Genomic DNA, 15,396 nt, shown 5'->3' with positions numbered 1-15,396 from the left:
ACTTTTGCCTTCACCCGCTAGCCATTGAGAGTGATATCCAGGCAGTTCAGGGAGTGAATTCTCAAGCGTTTGTCACTGCAAAGGTTCACATGAACCCTGAGGGTTGTGGAGGTGGTCATGGCATGGCACATTTGTCGCTGCTGTTTTTTTGTTTTGAAGCGAAAAGCTTCACTAGGCTCGTCAACACCGGGTCTGGCGTGCGCCGTGATCAATTTTAGCCACATCTGCGCGTGCGCGAGTTCGCCGTGTCACGTCACTGGAGAGGCGCATGTGGTCAGCAGAGCCGCCGCCGAGCGCGGCTCCGTCGGCCAACCTTCGCCGTCGTTCGCATGCTCTGCGTGTGTTTACTGATTGTGCATCGGCGCGCGCTCGGCTTCCTTGTATGATGCTTACTAAAGCTTTTCGCTGATATCCAGGCTTAACCTAAGCTAAGCCATAGCCAATTTTTTTTTTTCTCGTGGAAGGGTAGGAACTCTGGACATGTTTTGACTTGACCATTTGCTGGAATGTGCTCCTACCCTTCTGTCCTTAGATTGCGTGTTCAAGCTACCCGTTGACGACGTACAAGGTCAATGATGCCGGTGTCTGCGTCATCACCGAGACGCCCGGGATGGCCATTGTGGCTGAAGACACTGTGGAATCCAAGCAGCCCCTTCACGCCAAGCTCAAAAAGTTCCTCCAAGATGTTGAAGTTCAAACCAAGTGAGTTCCACCCAAACAGTTGGTCCGTCACATCAGGGGGACTTTCGTCAGCTGACAATTCATTCATATTATTCCTTTTGGGTTATTTTTACTTTCATATGATTTGAATGATGTTCATTGTTTTGGCTGGCCGCTAGTGCTGTTAATGTATTTTATATAGTCGAGTTTAAATTGAGCTTTCAGCTTCCCCACTTTGTGGAGTAGTTAGGGAGTGCGACTTTTACAGGAAGTTCGTTTACAACCAGAATGTTTGGGCCCTTTCGGTTCAGTTTCGTTTTGCGCTTGTATTGAAATGTTCTCCTCTGATATCAGTGGTGCCATTTCCAAAGAGAAGTGTCACCTCATCATTGTGTACTCAGATAAGGAGAATGTGGTGATGCTGTAATCAGTTAACGAGTGTAGTGAGGGTTGTTTGTGATGATCATGGGAGAAGAACTGACAAAGCTCACATTTTTTTCACTCTCACGTGATTGCAGTGTGTGAAGTGAGCAGTTAACCAACACTCAGGCACTGATTAGCAGGTTACTGTTCAAGTGAGAACTTTGGTCTTGCAAAAGAAGCAGTTTGCTGAATGACCACCCGACATGTAATACTAGCCACTTCATTCGACGTAAACAGGGTCTGTGGGAAAGCCGTTTTCACTCGAATGCTGATGTGCTGTCCACTTAACAAGCACTGTCACCAACGTGCACGGGGTCTCATGGTGCACATATCTCACTGTGCAGAGCCCACATGAAGGAGAAGTTCCTGGCTGACTTGCGGAAAGCACGAGAGATGTACACCGGTGAAGAATTGGCCAAGGTATGTGCTGTTGGTGGCCACATCTCATTGGCAGTGAGATCTTATTACGTCATGGGAAGCCACTGAAGGTCATAATGCGCTTGGAGCAGATTACAGAGCAGTGAATGCATCACTTTTCTCTGAATTCACGGGACTTGTGGTGTCTTGGTGTATCAATAGTCTTCTGATGTCACCAGCCACTGAGGACTAAACCAGAGGTGTTTGTTAATGGCAGGGCGGCAATAAGTTATTAACCCTTATTCTGCCACTCCCGAGATAACTCGGGCTACCGCATATGCACACCCCCTGCCTCTCCCGAGTTAACTCGTTTTGGCTTTTTAACTCACCCCCTGCCGGTCCCGATAATACTCGTGTAAAAAAAAACTATGCAAACATGTAGCGCTATCTATGGAGAGACGCCGTAAATTCATAGATCTTGGAGGGTAAATTTTAAACAACAGATGGCGCGCATGTTTCCACATCCGAGTCACTTCGTTTTGGTCAGCGCAGAGCAGCCATGAGGCTATGTGCCACACTCGTCCGCGCTTTGACGGACGAAGAAATTCAAAATTGCTTGTGAATTCGGAGTCCAGTGATAATGAGAACGAGGAAGGAGCCCACCTAAGAGACTTGTCGAGTGATGACAGCGATGAAGTCCCCCTGGCACCGAAAAATCTGCGTAAGAAGAGGAAATCCGACAGGCCAGATTGCTGCTGGAAGATTTGATTCATTACAACTAATATCTATAACATTATCCTGAATAAACATGTCTACATGTCCTGCAGAGCATTTTAGTGCGTTAATAGCAAAAAATTTCCAGGAAACTAACATGCAAAAAAAAACCCGGCAGGGGGTGTGCAGATGTGAGTAAAAAAACCTGGCAGTGAAAGGGTTAAAACTACTCTGGGGAATGTCTTCTCCACTTCTGTCATTCTTAAGTCCCTGCATGCCATTACCGAGAAAAAACGAATAAACAACCTGAAAACTTGATGTCCCTATCGCTTTAAGCCCTTAGACCGTCTCTTTGTTAGCAAGTGATGCCAGAGGCATATGACTATGTGACTGCGACAACCACATGCTTATTTATACTTCACCGATCTCGGTGCACTTGAGTCCTAAATTCATGTTTCTTCCACTGTCTGGTTGTAAACTTGGCCATAGGTCCCTTTTTGAAAAAAAAAAAAAGTGGCATGCTTGTTTTACACTGGCCCTTTTATAATTAGATGCTGCTGTTGTCACTGAAAACTCAAGACATGTTTTTGACTGCAGCTAGAAAAGGCTTCTGAATTCCTTTTGTTTTTCTTCGCCCATAATTTTTGCAGACCACTGATTGGCTGGTGTTATGATGTGGGTATTAAATTAGTCTGTTCAGTTTCCATTTATGTAATACTACCCTTCTAGTTTTTCTTTCCTCGCCTCTTTGCAGACTCTACGAAACTTCAGGAAACGCCTTGACGACCCCAACATCATATCTGGGGATGTCGTACTCAGCATGCTGATATCGTTCAGGGACATTCAGGTTGGTCTCTCTTGAGAGCTGATTTGATAACGGCAGTTTTAAGCTGCTCTCAGTTTGTCTATTGTCACAATTATTTGACTGATATTAAGGTCTGTTATACTTTAAGCAGGAGGAAGGATACATGAACTTACATAACCAGAAAAATGAAAATATTTTTAACTTCATTTGGAGCTTTTGTCGGGTTTTTAGCTGTGATGTGGAAGTATCCACTTCTGTGCTTGAAAAGTCTTAGAGTCGATTCCAGTAATGATTGTTCCACTGACTATAGATTTTTCTTGTAACTGCGTTTCTTGGTGCTACATTTCCTGCTTGTAAAACTATGTTTGTATCAAGTCACAGTTGTACACTTATCTCATTTTATACATTTTTCTCCCCTGGTCATTTTTTGTTTGCAATTTAGGACTACGACGCCATGGTGAAGCTGATGGACGACCTGCAAACAGTGCCAAACATAAAGTTCACATCCACACCAGCCATCCAGCACTCCTATGCGTTTGCCCTGAACAGGTAAATTTGTTGCCTCTCAGCCTGCTTCTGGTCGGCAGTGTAATTTTTCTTGTTTTTTTTTTCCTTGTACCGATAAAGGGGCACTTTTATTTGGGGGCCTGGGTCAGTCCCCTTCATAGTTTTCTTCTCACTGTCATCCATCACTGTAAAAATGGCACCATGCACAGTGCTATTCTGTTATCAGCTTGATCATCTATCATGCAGCCAGTAGTTTTCTTTGAGCCATGGGAAAGTGCACATGGAAAAGCTAATTAGAGTTCAGAAAAAAGTTGCTGTTCAATTTCGGCTGAATGCACTCTCTTATGGTGTCTACTAAGAAGCTTTTCTTTCGAAAAAGTATGGTTCCTTCCGTTTGCTGTTGGGATGTGCAGTTTTTCTGATACAAACCAAACTCCAAGTTCTTGAATTGCTCTATTCATGAGTTCCTAGTATTTGGTTTCTCAAACATTCATTGCACTCGGCTAAAGATGCAGGTTGCTGAATGCTGATTGTTCTCTGTGTTCACCGCTGTTCTCCTCTCAGTCACCGACAGTGTGATGATCTATATGCTGCTGTGTACAGTGAAGAGACTTTTTAAGACACCGGCACATACTCGTGAACTTCGTTGGTGTGAATATTGAACATTACTCAAATGCAAGAACGTGAAAATGATGCCACAGAGCCACTCCGCCGCTCACCTTCAACATCTGCCTCATTGCACATTGCCGCTGTGCCAGCACCATGCTAGGATTGGTGGGAGTACCAACATGACCCAGAGCGTCCCAGCTGTTTTAAGTAGAAAGTCAGCACATTCAGGTGCTCGGAATGTGATTCAAGCTCTCAGAAAGAGCCAATAAAACGTAGTCAGAGGGTCTGGTTTTGACCAGCTGATCGTGCAGTCGCCAATAGGAGCACTCTAGTGTGATCAAAAGCGACCAGTTGAAGACAGCATTAGAATTATTCTCTTCTGTGTTCAGAGCTTTCGAGCATGGGAGAGCCAGATCAAGCAGCTAGTGGAAGAAGACATTCATGTCTAAATGGCATTTGTGTACTAAGATTTTGTCATCATCATGACTCACCGAAATTCATTCACAGCCAACTCTTCTTTTCTTTTCTAAGCTTGTGAATGTATCTTCATTTGAAACTGAAACGTATCTGTATATAGTGGTTCAGGCAACCAGTATTTTGAATGGCCATGCTGTACAGAAACATCATTGTAAAGCACACTTCATGAATGTTGGCATCCCTAGAACACAGGAGTAAAAGGCTGTGTTGCAGCTTGCAAATCAGTGTACAAAAAGCCTAGTCAACAAAAGTCAAATAGATAAGGGTATCTGCTGGCCCATTTGACTGTGTCTGAAGTGGACGTTTTACTACCAGCTGCTATCTGCTTCATGTGTACCCCTGACGTTCAGCCTTGGATGCGCACCGACTGAGTTTCTGCTTTCTGTTGGGGCTGCTTTGCTGAGTTCTTGCTCTTTTCACGGTGACTGGTTCAGTATGCTGTGCACTCATGCGCAAATGTCCAGCTGTTAACTCTGGTTTCTGTAAACCAGTCACACTTGCATTCCTTGCAGCATTCATTGTGAATACGTGCTGTCCACAAGGATTTCTTTCTTTTCATACTAGGTGAGACCATTTTGCGGGAGCGCATTACAAAAAGCTTAGGTGCTCTTGCCAGCATAGGCTCCGGAGTATGTGCTCTTGCCTTTCTTGTTTGAAAATGTATTGGTGTTCAAGCTTTTGCCAGATGAATTGGCTGGTATTCACTGCTATCTAGTAGGGGTGTGCGAATAGTATTCAAATTTTCAAATACGAATCAAATACAAATATGATAAAAAAATTTCCCTTCAAATATCGAATATCTCTCCAGCCTGAAAAAAGTTTCAGCAAGAAAAAGCTGGCAAATGTCCTGATGATCTTTTTTTTAATGATGTTTTATTGTCTTTGCAACTGAAATAAGCAGATTGTCCCAACACCACACACAAACACGCACACACGAAAAATATGGCATGCACGGAGACATATACTGTTTGATTAGACAGCAATATAGTGTACAACTTGTACTGTGATTATAAAAAATGAGCAAAAGAAAACTGTGAATGACACATTACTGGCTGCTAAAAGTAAAACTTAATTAATTCGAACCTTGAGGAGCCAGAAGATATGCTCGAATTATCCGAAGGTCGAGTAATTAAATGCCCCTCCAGAAAAAAAAAAAACTTACGAAAATGTGAAAATGCGATGAAGCCTTATGAGCTCTATTGCCCAAACAGCGAGAAGCCTGTGATGAGCACTAAACGACATGGACGTATGCGAGAGGAACGCACGGTGGCGTCTGAACAGAGCGACTGCTTCTGAAAGGAAAAAGATATAACCAGCGACGCTCGAGTCGGCTCCCGAAAGCCGCGCGCAGCGGGTTTCGGACGATTGACGAATGCGTGGGTCGACAGCTGCCATCGTTACGGGCTGGGGGCGAAGCTCAGAAACCGAAACTGCGCGGTCTGGCTGTTTTCTGGCCTAGTGACAGTGGGGGGGGGGGCTCCTATTGTTGTCGTGTCTTCCGTCACGCACACGTCAGAGGCGCGGGGGTTGCACAATCCTATGCAATAGGCGGTATTTTCACTCGTTCGCTTGAAATCTCGACTCGGGGGCCCCCCTTTCAGGAGTTCCATGCAAAAGTCCGTAAGTAGGCTTTCGCGCATATCGCGGTTTACCAAAACGAAATGGCGGAGCTGGAAGAGTTGTAAAGGCGACGAGTGCCATGGGTGTTGGTGTTAAGTGGGTGACACATTATGGAAGGGTCGAACAAAAAACCGCGCGCTTTCACGTTGTTTTCGAAGCGGGTGCTGGGCTGTCGTTCATATCGCGTGAGGTATGTGGGAAAGCACGCTTGCGAAATTTTGTTCGAGGTGTTAGCCTTTCGGCGTCTCAATGGGGTCGGTGCACGCAATTAGCGACTGAGAAGGAAGTGAAGAGGACACCTCTGCAGTGTTCTCCTGACACTTTAAACTCGGATCTTCGGACAGTTTGCCCAAGTACTGTGGTTTTGCTGCGTTTAGATCTATGAAAAGTTGGCATAGCATTCGACCACTGCCGAATGATCGGAAAGCTGCCGAAAGATCGGAAAGCTGCCGAAATATCGGAAAGCTGCCGAAAGATCGGAAATTTTCCAGTACCGTAGAATCTTGATGACACGATCACAGCTGATGCTAATTTCAGGATGGTACGGTTCTTTCCAGGGTAGATTGTGTACAATGGGCACAATTGCAGATGCTCCGAAACGCTCTCCTTCAATGCGGCGGATGATACCCATGCATGAGTTGCGACTGCACCCCCGGGCACTAAGCTCTGCCCGCTCAACGCCGATGCCGCTATCGCCAGCCTCGTGGTACGCGCTGCAAGTAGTATGTGGTGGCCGTGTGGTCGTAAATAAATTCCGTCAGCCGTAAACAGACTTGCATGAATGCATCTCCCATGCAGCTGCATAGGGATTTTGGCAGTTTTGGGTGATACGAATATTCTTTAGACCCTGTGCGATTTGTGTCATCGAGATTTTACTGTGTTTGAAAATGTCAAATATTAATTCTCGCATCGTGTATCGGCCGTCGCATCGGCCTTCCCCGAGAACTTGCTGCTATCACATGCCAATCTTTGTTCCTCGAAAGAATCACGTGTGTACTTGCTCAGTGAAAATCTTATATTTGTATAACTTCCAACTTATCTGTTATTTATTCTGTTTTTCATTTCTGTGTGCCCCAGTCCTTGTATAATACCCTCTAACGAAGGTCTTTAAGGTATTAAAGTGAAGTGAAGTGTATGAAAAATAACAGGCATGTTCAATTTGTATGCGCAATTTCAAATATTTGCACGCCCCTGCTTATCTGGGCCAGTGTTTAGCTTTTGTGTTGATTCACTGTGATATTCTGTTGGGAAGATATTTGACGCACCCGAAGTTTTGCGTGCTGATGCAGAGGATAGTGACAACTTGCACACCCTCTTTTATTCTATACGTTTGTTAAATTTTTTTTTATAGGTTTGTCATGTGCTTTTGTGTTCGTGAGGGAAGGAACATTTTGCGCAAACTTTTCCTGTGGAAACCTTGCTGTCTTTTAGCATCATATTCAGATGTTTTAACCCGATGTTCGGCACATGATAGCCTCGGTCCTTAATGTGGCATAAAATCCTGCAGACCAGAACCCTTCAATTGCGGGCAATCAGTTGTGCATGCATGTGCGGCCATGCTTTCAGGCGCAACCTGCCGGGTGACCGTGAGCGCGCCCTGGAGGTGATGACCTCCGCCCTGCAGAAGAAGGAGAACCAGGTGCCGGACATCCTCTGCCTGTGTGGCCGCATCTACAAGGACAAGTTTGTCGAGTCCGACTACACGGACCAGGAGAGCCTGCGAAACGCCATCCACTGGTGGGTCCATCGGCTGCTCCGCCACTTAGGCAGTTGGTTGCCCTCAAACAAACATTCGCACCAAATATAGGAATCGAGATGTCAGAGTGATTTGGCTTCTGTGCACTCTTGGACGCCTTCCACAGACTTATTCATTGCAGGCAGAATTGTGAACGTATTTGTTGTCATAGGGACAGTGATGATAAATTGAACTTTACCAACGGATTTCGGTGTTATAATGACAAAGAGACTACTCTCATTGAAGGTGGAGATCTGTAAGTTAGAAAAGATTAAAGGGAGATGACAGTCTTAAAACATTTTATTTAGTATTTATTAACACATCTTTCTGAAACTTGGCACCTAGGTATATCATTGAAAGCTGATTTCCAATATGCACTTAGATTTCAAATATCTCAGCTGGAAGGAAATATATGGCAAAATAAAATATGCTTATGATGTCATTTCTTACAGGCCTTTATAGTAATTTATCAGTTAAAGATTTTTTTAAGAATAAGCACACATTTGCAAAGGCCCAAAGCACATGCTAAAGCTAACAAAATGTCTATAAAGTTATTTTGTTGATCATGAATAAGTAAAAAGTTGGAAAGAGAAAATGATGTAGCAGTAATTAGCCCACACTTGGCCTAGTAGCTAATATATCATGTTTAATGAAAAAAAGAAAGCTTTAGGATGTGCGGTGGACCTTTGGAAATGCCTGCATATTCTTATAAAAGCTTTCTTTAACTGATGAATTACTATAAAGGCCCGTGAGAAATGGCCAAATTGGGATGTTATTTTGCGATAAATTTTCTTCCAGATGAGGTATTTGAAATCAGCATTCTATGATACACCTGCGTGCCATGTTTCAACAGGTTATGTCGACAAATAAAAAACAAGTGTTTAAAACCGTCATCTCTCCTGAAAACAAATGAAATGCTGGAATTGCCACCACTGGCCATTTCCGCCTGTGATGATATTGATACATGCCTTCGAAGAGACAGTAGTAGTGCATGTGCTAGTAGAGAAAGAAGTTGGTTGTCTCTCGCGTGCGTGCTCGAACCACTGAGGGGCCGCCGCAGGTTTTTCCTCTCTGCGCCGGTGTTCTATTCGCGTTGCACGCTACAGTTTGGTGGAGCAGTGCTGGGTACGCTTCCCGACCCACGCACTCCGTACAGCGTCACTACGGACCTCACACCGGTTCACCAGCGACCCAGCCGCCGTCTCCGCGGAGAGTCGCCTGAATTTGGGCTCCTTCCCCCGCCAACAAGGACGACGCAACCTCGACCGCCGAGCCCAACTGACATGGCCACTGACACCAGGCCCTCGCCGCCGATCCAGCCTCTACCGTCGAGTCCAACTGCCATGGCCGCTGACACCAGGCCCCTGGCGCCGATCCTTTGCCACCCACCGCGAACACCGCCATCTTTTCACGGTGACGTGTTCGAAGACGCTGAGGATTGGCTGGAGACTTTCGAGCGGGTGGCACGCTACAACGGTTGGTGCGACGAGCGCAAGCTAAATAACGTCTACTTTGCCCTGGAAGAGTCTGCCAGGACGTGGTTCGAGAACCACGAGGCTACCCTTCCCACCTGGGAGACGTTTTGCCGGAGTCTCCTGGCCACGTTCCCCAACGCTGACCGCCGGGAGAAGGCTGAAGCTGCGCTGCACTCCCGAAATCAGCGCACGAACGAAAGTGTGCGCATGTATACCGAAGATATGGCCCGTCTCTTCAAGCGCGCCGACCCCAACATGGCAGAGGAGAAGAAACTGCACCATCTCATGCGTGGGGTTAAGCAGGAGCTGTTCGCGGGCCTCGTGCGCAGCCCACCCCGCACGGTGGCGGAATTTATAACCGAGGCGACCACGATGGAGACGACGCTGCAGCAACGGGCCCACCAGTACAACCGGGACATCAACAGCATGGTGCCCGAAGGCTTTTCGTCGTGTCTCGGCGGCAGTGCAGACACACTGCGCGAACTAATTCACTCAGTTGTCCGGGAGGAACTTAAACGGATCCATCTGCCCCAGGTTGCACCACCTGCGCCGCTGGCAGCGCTGACCGAAGTCGTCAGGGACGAGGTGCGACAGGTTGCGCAGGCGCCTCCTGTCCCCGAAGCGCCGCCCCGGTTCGACGAGAGACCTACGTACGCAGCCGTTGTACGTCGCACGACTGGCTACGGTCCCATTACCCCGACGCCTGGCGTGACCAACATCGGTACGTGTCACGCAAACATGCCTGGCTACGGTATGACCCCTACGACCCCCGTGAGTAACATCGCTGCATATTCCGCCACCGCATCTGCTACAGCTGGTCCACGCCCTCGCAAGACGGATTTGTGGCGAACACCGGACCTCAGGCCTCTTTGCTACCACTGTGGGGAGCCCGGTCACCTCTACCGAGCGTGTCCGTACCGCCAAGTGGGCCTTCGCGGTTTCCATCCCGACGCACCTTGCCCGCAGAACGGCGAACGACCGCATGAGATTGCGCAGCATCTCTGGGCACGCCAGAACCCTGTCTACTCTGGAAGGCGCGAGTCCCGTTCGCCTTCGCCTCTCCGTTATCGCTCTTCCAGCCCTGGCCGCCAGAGTAGCTCTCCTGGCCGTCGCTCGCCGAGTCCGCGTCGGGAAAACTAACACCAGCGACCTCTGGAGGCAAGGCCGCTGATGTCGGGACGTGTCAAGATCCTCCATCGTGCAACCCTCGAGCCGACGATACCTCGACAGAGAAAGGCAGCGACAGTATCAGATACGCTGCATCCGATTTGCGTGTGACAATTGATGGCACTCAGATTACCGCGCTGCTCGATACCGGTGCTGATTATTCTGTTATGAGCCGTGCCTTTGCTGGAGAACTCAAGAAGGTTCTGACACCGTGGACGGGGACCCCCATTCGCACCGCTGGTGGCCACCTAATTTCCCCTGTGGGCAAGTGCACGGCTGGAGTTGGGATTAGTGGTTTCACGTACGTTGGTGAATTTGTTGTACTCCCCGAGTGTTCCAGAGACTTGATTCTGGGGATCGACTTCCTGCAGTCGAACGGCGCTGTGATTGACTTTCAGGAGGCACGCGTCACGTTCTCGACCAAACAGGCCGTGGCGCGCTTTGACAACCGCGATCCCTGCAGCAACGCCCTGCGCATTGTCGAGAACGACGTTACGGTGCCGCCGCGGTGCAGTGTTCTGGTGCTCGTGCGGAATGACCTCTTTCACGACTACGAGGGCCTAGCGGACAGCCATAGTCCACTGCTGCTTAAGCGGGGACTTGCCGTTGCAAGAGGTCTCGTCCAACTACGTGACGGCCGCACCCACGTCCTCCTGACTAACTTTGCCAACGAATATCAGCACCTGGCCAAAGGCATGGCTATTGCCTTCCTCCACGACGTTGCTGAGGTTCCAGGTTTGTGCACCGTGGGAGGACTCACTCCGGAGTATGCTGGCCCACGTCACGTTCTTCAGTCAGTCAGAATAAATCCTGTCCTGCCGTCGGTTCAGAGGGATCTTCTGTCGGACCTCTTGGCAGACTATGCGGACTGTTTCGCTACGTGCTCAAAGGTCGGCCGAACTCCACTCGCCAAGCATCGTATCATCACTGATGAGACTACGCGACCCGTCTGCCAGCGCCCCTATCGTGTTTCCCCGGTGGAGAGAGAAGCCATTCAGAATCAGGTTGCCGAGATGCTTGCAGACGATGTCATTCAGCCGTCCACCAGTCCGTGGGCGTCGCCTGTGGTTCTTGTCAAAAAAAAGGACAATACTCTGCGTTTCTGCGTGGACTACAGGAAACTTAACAACGTGACCAAAAAGGACGTTTACCCGCTGCCCAGGATAGATGGCGCGCTCGACCGATTGCGGAATGCCCGATACTTCTCGTCATTAGATCTTAAAAGCGGGTACTGGCAAATCGAAGTGGACGAGCGAGACCGGGAGAAGACGGCTTTCGTGACGCCTGACGGCCTCTATGAGTTTAAAGTGCTTCCATTTGGTCTGTGCTCAGCACCGGCCATGTTCCAACGCATGATGGACACTGTTCTCTCCGGCTTGAAATGGCAGTCCTGCTTGGTGTACCTGGACGATGTCGTTATATTTTCGACCACCTTTGACCAACACTTGGAGCGGTTGCGCATTGTGCTACAAGCGCTCAAATCCGCGCAACTCACCATCAAAGCCGAGAAATGCCATTTTGGCTTTGAGGAACTTCGCTTTCTTGGTCACGTTGTCAGCGCACAAGGTGTTCGCCCGGACCCTGAAAAGACCGCTGCCGTCTCAGGTTTTCCACGCCCAACTGACAAGAAGGCCGTTCGCCGGTTTTTGGGCCTGTGCTCCTATTATAGGCGCTTTATTCAAGATTTCTCGAACATCGCGGAACCGCTGAACGCACTGACCCGTGACGACACGCCCTTCCTGTGGGGGACCGACGAAGAGGCTGCATTTATCGAGCTTCGCAGCCGTCTGCAAAGCACTCCGATACTCGGCCATTTCGACCAGCATGCTGCCACGGACATCCACACTGACGCCAGCAATGTTGGCCTTGGTGCAGTACTGATCCAGTGGCAAGACGGTGCAGAACGGGTCATCAGTTATGCTAGTCGAACACTTACGCGCTCCGAGACCAATTATTCTACGACGGAGAAAGAATGTCTTGCAGTGATATGGGCCATCTGCAAGTTCCGACCATACCTCTACGGACGACCCTTCCGTGTGGTAAGCGACCACCACTCCTTATGCTGGCTGGCGAGCCTCAAAGACCCCTCAGGACGCTTGGCTAGATGGAGCTTACGCTTGCAAGAATACGACTTAACAGTAGTTTACAAGTCGGGCCGTAAACATCAGGATGCGGATTGTCTGTCGCGCGCGCCTATCCCAATCAATACTGAAGAAACCACCGATGATTTTCCTTTCCTGGGCTCTGTTAGTACCACCCAAATGGCGCAGCTTCAGAGGGCGGACTCGGAGTTGGCGCCGCTCATCGATTACCTCGAAGGCAGTGAAGCTCCCATTCCGCGTGTTTTTCTTCGAGGGCTTCACGCCTTCACTTTACGGTCTGGTGTTCTCTACAAGCGCAACTTTGCCAACAGCGAAGAAGTGTTCCTACTTGTCGTACCATCACAGCTGCGGTCTGAGATCTTGAGTGCCTGTCATGATGCACCAACCGCCGGCCACCTTGGTGTCAGCCGTACACTCGCGCAGATTAGACAAAAGTATTATTGGCCCAAGTTACTCCCATCGGTGCGGGCCTACGTCAAAACATGCCGTGAATGCCAACGTCGGAAGACTCCTCCACTGAAACCAGCCGGATTTCTTCACCCCGTCGATCCACCGAAGACCCCTTTCCAACAAGTGGGCATGGACCTCCTTGGTCCATTTCCGAAGTCTTCGTCTGGAAAGCGTTGGATAGTCGTTGCGACTGACTACCTCACACGGTACGCTGAGACCACGTCTCTTGTCAAAGGCACTGCTGCTGAAGTGGCGCAGTTCTTCGTCCACAACATTGTCTTGCGTCATGGAGCACCCGCCGTTGTTGTTACTGACCGGGGAACTGCTTTCACGGCCCGCTTAACCAAGTCCGTGATGACTCTGACGCACACGAGCCATCGACGTGCTACGGCGTATCACCCGCAGACAAACGGGTTGGTAGAGCGACTCAACCGCACACTAGCCGACATGCTATCAATGTACGTTGATGTCGAGCATCGAACTTGGGACACCATTCTGCCATACGTAACGTTTGCGTACAACACCGCCCTGCAGGAAACAACCCGACTGACCCCCTTTCAGCTTGTCTTCGGTCGGCAGGTGACCACTCCGTTGGATGCTATGTTGCCCGTCGACCCTTACTGCGACTCTGACGCTGACCTCGACGTAGACACCTTCGTTCAGCGTGCTGAGGAAGCGCGGCAATTGGCACGCCTGCGAATTAACCGCCAACAGGAGACTGACGCCGCTAGGTACAACCTTGGACGCCGTTTCGTCAGTTACGCGCCCGGCGACCTTGTGTGGATTTGGACACCTGTTCGTCGCCGTGGGCTTTCTGAAAAGTTGCTGCGCCGATACTTCGGCCCTTACGAAGTAGTGCGCCGCATCAGTGAAGTAACTTACGCAGTTGCTCCCTCCCCGACCGCATCTTCATCGCGCCGGTCGCACCGAACTGAAGTCGTGCACGTTGTTCGCATGAAGCCTTATCACGACCGGCTACCTGACTGAACTGCGGTTCCCTGCAGCTGTGTTCTACCTTCTCGCTGTCTTTTCTCTCCTAGCCGCATCGCGTCGATGCTGCAGAAGAGGGGGGCAGTGATACATGCCTTCGAAGAGACAGTAGTAGTGCATGTGCTAGTAGAGAAAGAAGTTGGTTGTCTCTCGCGTGCGTGCTCGAACCACTGAGGGGCCGCCGCAGGTTTTTCCTCTCTGCACCGGTGTTCTATTCGCGTTGCACGCTACAATATTGAGACCATTTTTAGTTTCACACTTCTCAGACTAGCCCACACCGTTGTCCACTTCCCAACAGTCATCACTTTTTTTCATCATTGACGTCATGGGTTTGAAACTGAGTGACGGAGAAAAGAAAACTTCCATTTTTAATTCCAATCTCCTCTGCAGTAAATGCATCTTTTTGCTGCCAAATAAACTTCGGCATGGCCACAGAGAGCCGAAAAAATAGATTTTTTCAAGTACGAAAATAGGTGAAGGTGTTCTCAATGTCTTCGTAAGCTGCTGGGGAAGGATGGATGGGATGGGAGGGCAGAGGATCAAAAGATATTAGAATAGGAGCCGCGTGTGTTGGAGCTGTGTTCTGTGTCACTACCCTAGCGTGAGGCCATATTTTTCCAGATTTTCATGACTGGGCATGCTTGCTGCAGGTACCGCAAGGGGTTTGAGGTGCAGCCGAATGAGTACGCGGGCGTCAACCTTGCCACGCTGCTGGTGATCGATGGCCACGAGCTGTCCAAATCAACCGAGCTGCAGCAGATCAGCCTGCGGCTCAACAACCTCATTGGCCTGAAGGGGTCGCTGGACACCCTGGAGGACTACTGGGACGTGGCCACCTTCTTCGAGATCAGCGTGCTGGCCGAGAACTACGCCAAGGCCATCCAGGCGGCCGAGTACATGTTCCGCCTCAAGCCGCCTGACTGGTGCGTCGCAGTTTCACAAATTTTAAGGCTTGCATGTCAGGCAGGTAGGGACGGAAGCCAGAAGCTTTTTTTTTTTCAAGGATTTTTTCAAAGATGTCGAGTTTCTCGAAGTTGTGGGGTTCTAACTTGGGGGATAAATACGTTTCCCCTGTTTAACCGCTGCTGACACAGTTCAAAACTGCCGGACCGCACCCCGTGATCGCGTACGCTACCAAGTGCACGCCGACCACGGCGGGCCTTGCTCTGCGGGAACAAAGGGACGACCCTCTGGCTGACACAAATAAGGCATTTATTGCTACAGTAACAATAACGCCAGCTAGCAACAAAATACCCTGAGGAATCGAAAACATCCAACTCACTAGCATGGCTACGAGCGAATGTT

The 15,396-nt window shown here is 49.2% G+C and overlaps 2 protein-coding genes across 11 annotated transcripts in view; both read left to right on the top strand.

The window, feature by feature from the left end:
• The window catches only part of Ask1 (apoptotic signal-regulating kinase 1), an 85,497-nt gene that overhangs the window by 16,669 nt on the left and 53,432 nt on the right, over positions 1-15,396 (top strand). For all 10 annotated transcript variants that reach the window (XM_089571652.1, XM_089571650.1, XM_089571651.1 and 7 more), the window contains exons 5-10: positions 533-702; positions 1,428-1,503; positions 2,909-3,001; positions 3,402-3,508; positions 7,739-7,909; positions 14,742-15,014. In XM_089571652.1, coding sequence (XP_089427778.1) covers positions 533-702; positions 1,428-1,503; positions 2,909-3,001; positions 3,402-3,508; positions 7,739-7,909; positions 14,742-15,014 — 890 coding nt within the window. The remainder of the gene's footprint in view (positions 1-532; positions 703-1,427; positions 1,504-2,908; positions 3,002-3,401; positions 3,509-7,738; positions 7,910-14,741; positions 15,015-15,396) is intronic.
• On the top strand, positions 9,069-10,627 carry LOC149359424 (uncharacterized). The gene has a single exon (XM_089575287.1). It carries the CDS (start codon positions 9,191-9,193, stop codon positions 10,520-10,522), a length of 1,332 nt encoding a protein of 443 aa, XP_089431413.1. The 5' UTR covers positions 9,069-9,190; the 3' UTR covers positions 10,523-10,627.

The sequence above is a fragment of the Amblyomma mixtum genome, chromosome 2 (assembly GCF_055824585.1).
Source record: "Amblyomma mixtum isolate Tamu chromosome 2, ASM5582458v1, whole genome shotgun sequence".
NCBI lineage: Eukaryota > Metazoa > Arthropoda > Arachnida > Ixodida > Ixodidae > Amblyomma > Amblyomma mixtum.
The sequence above is the reverse complement of the archived record's forward strand: the minus strand, read 5'-3'. Positions and strand labels throughout refer to the sequence as shown.

Bases quoted from the DNA above. Each gene is read 5' to 3' on its own strand.
- LOC149359424 (XM_089575287.1), top strand. From the start codon at position 9,191: ATGGCCACTGACACCAGGCCCTCGCCGCCGATCCAGCCTCTACCGTCG.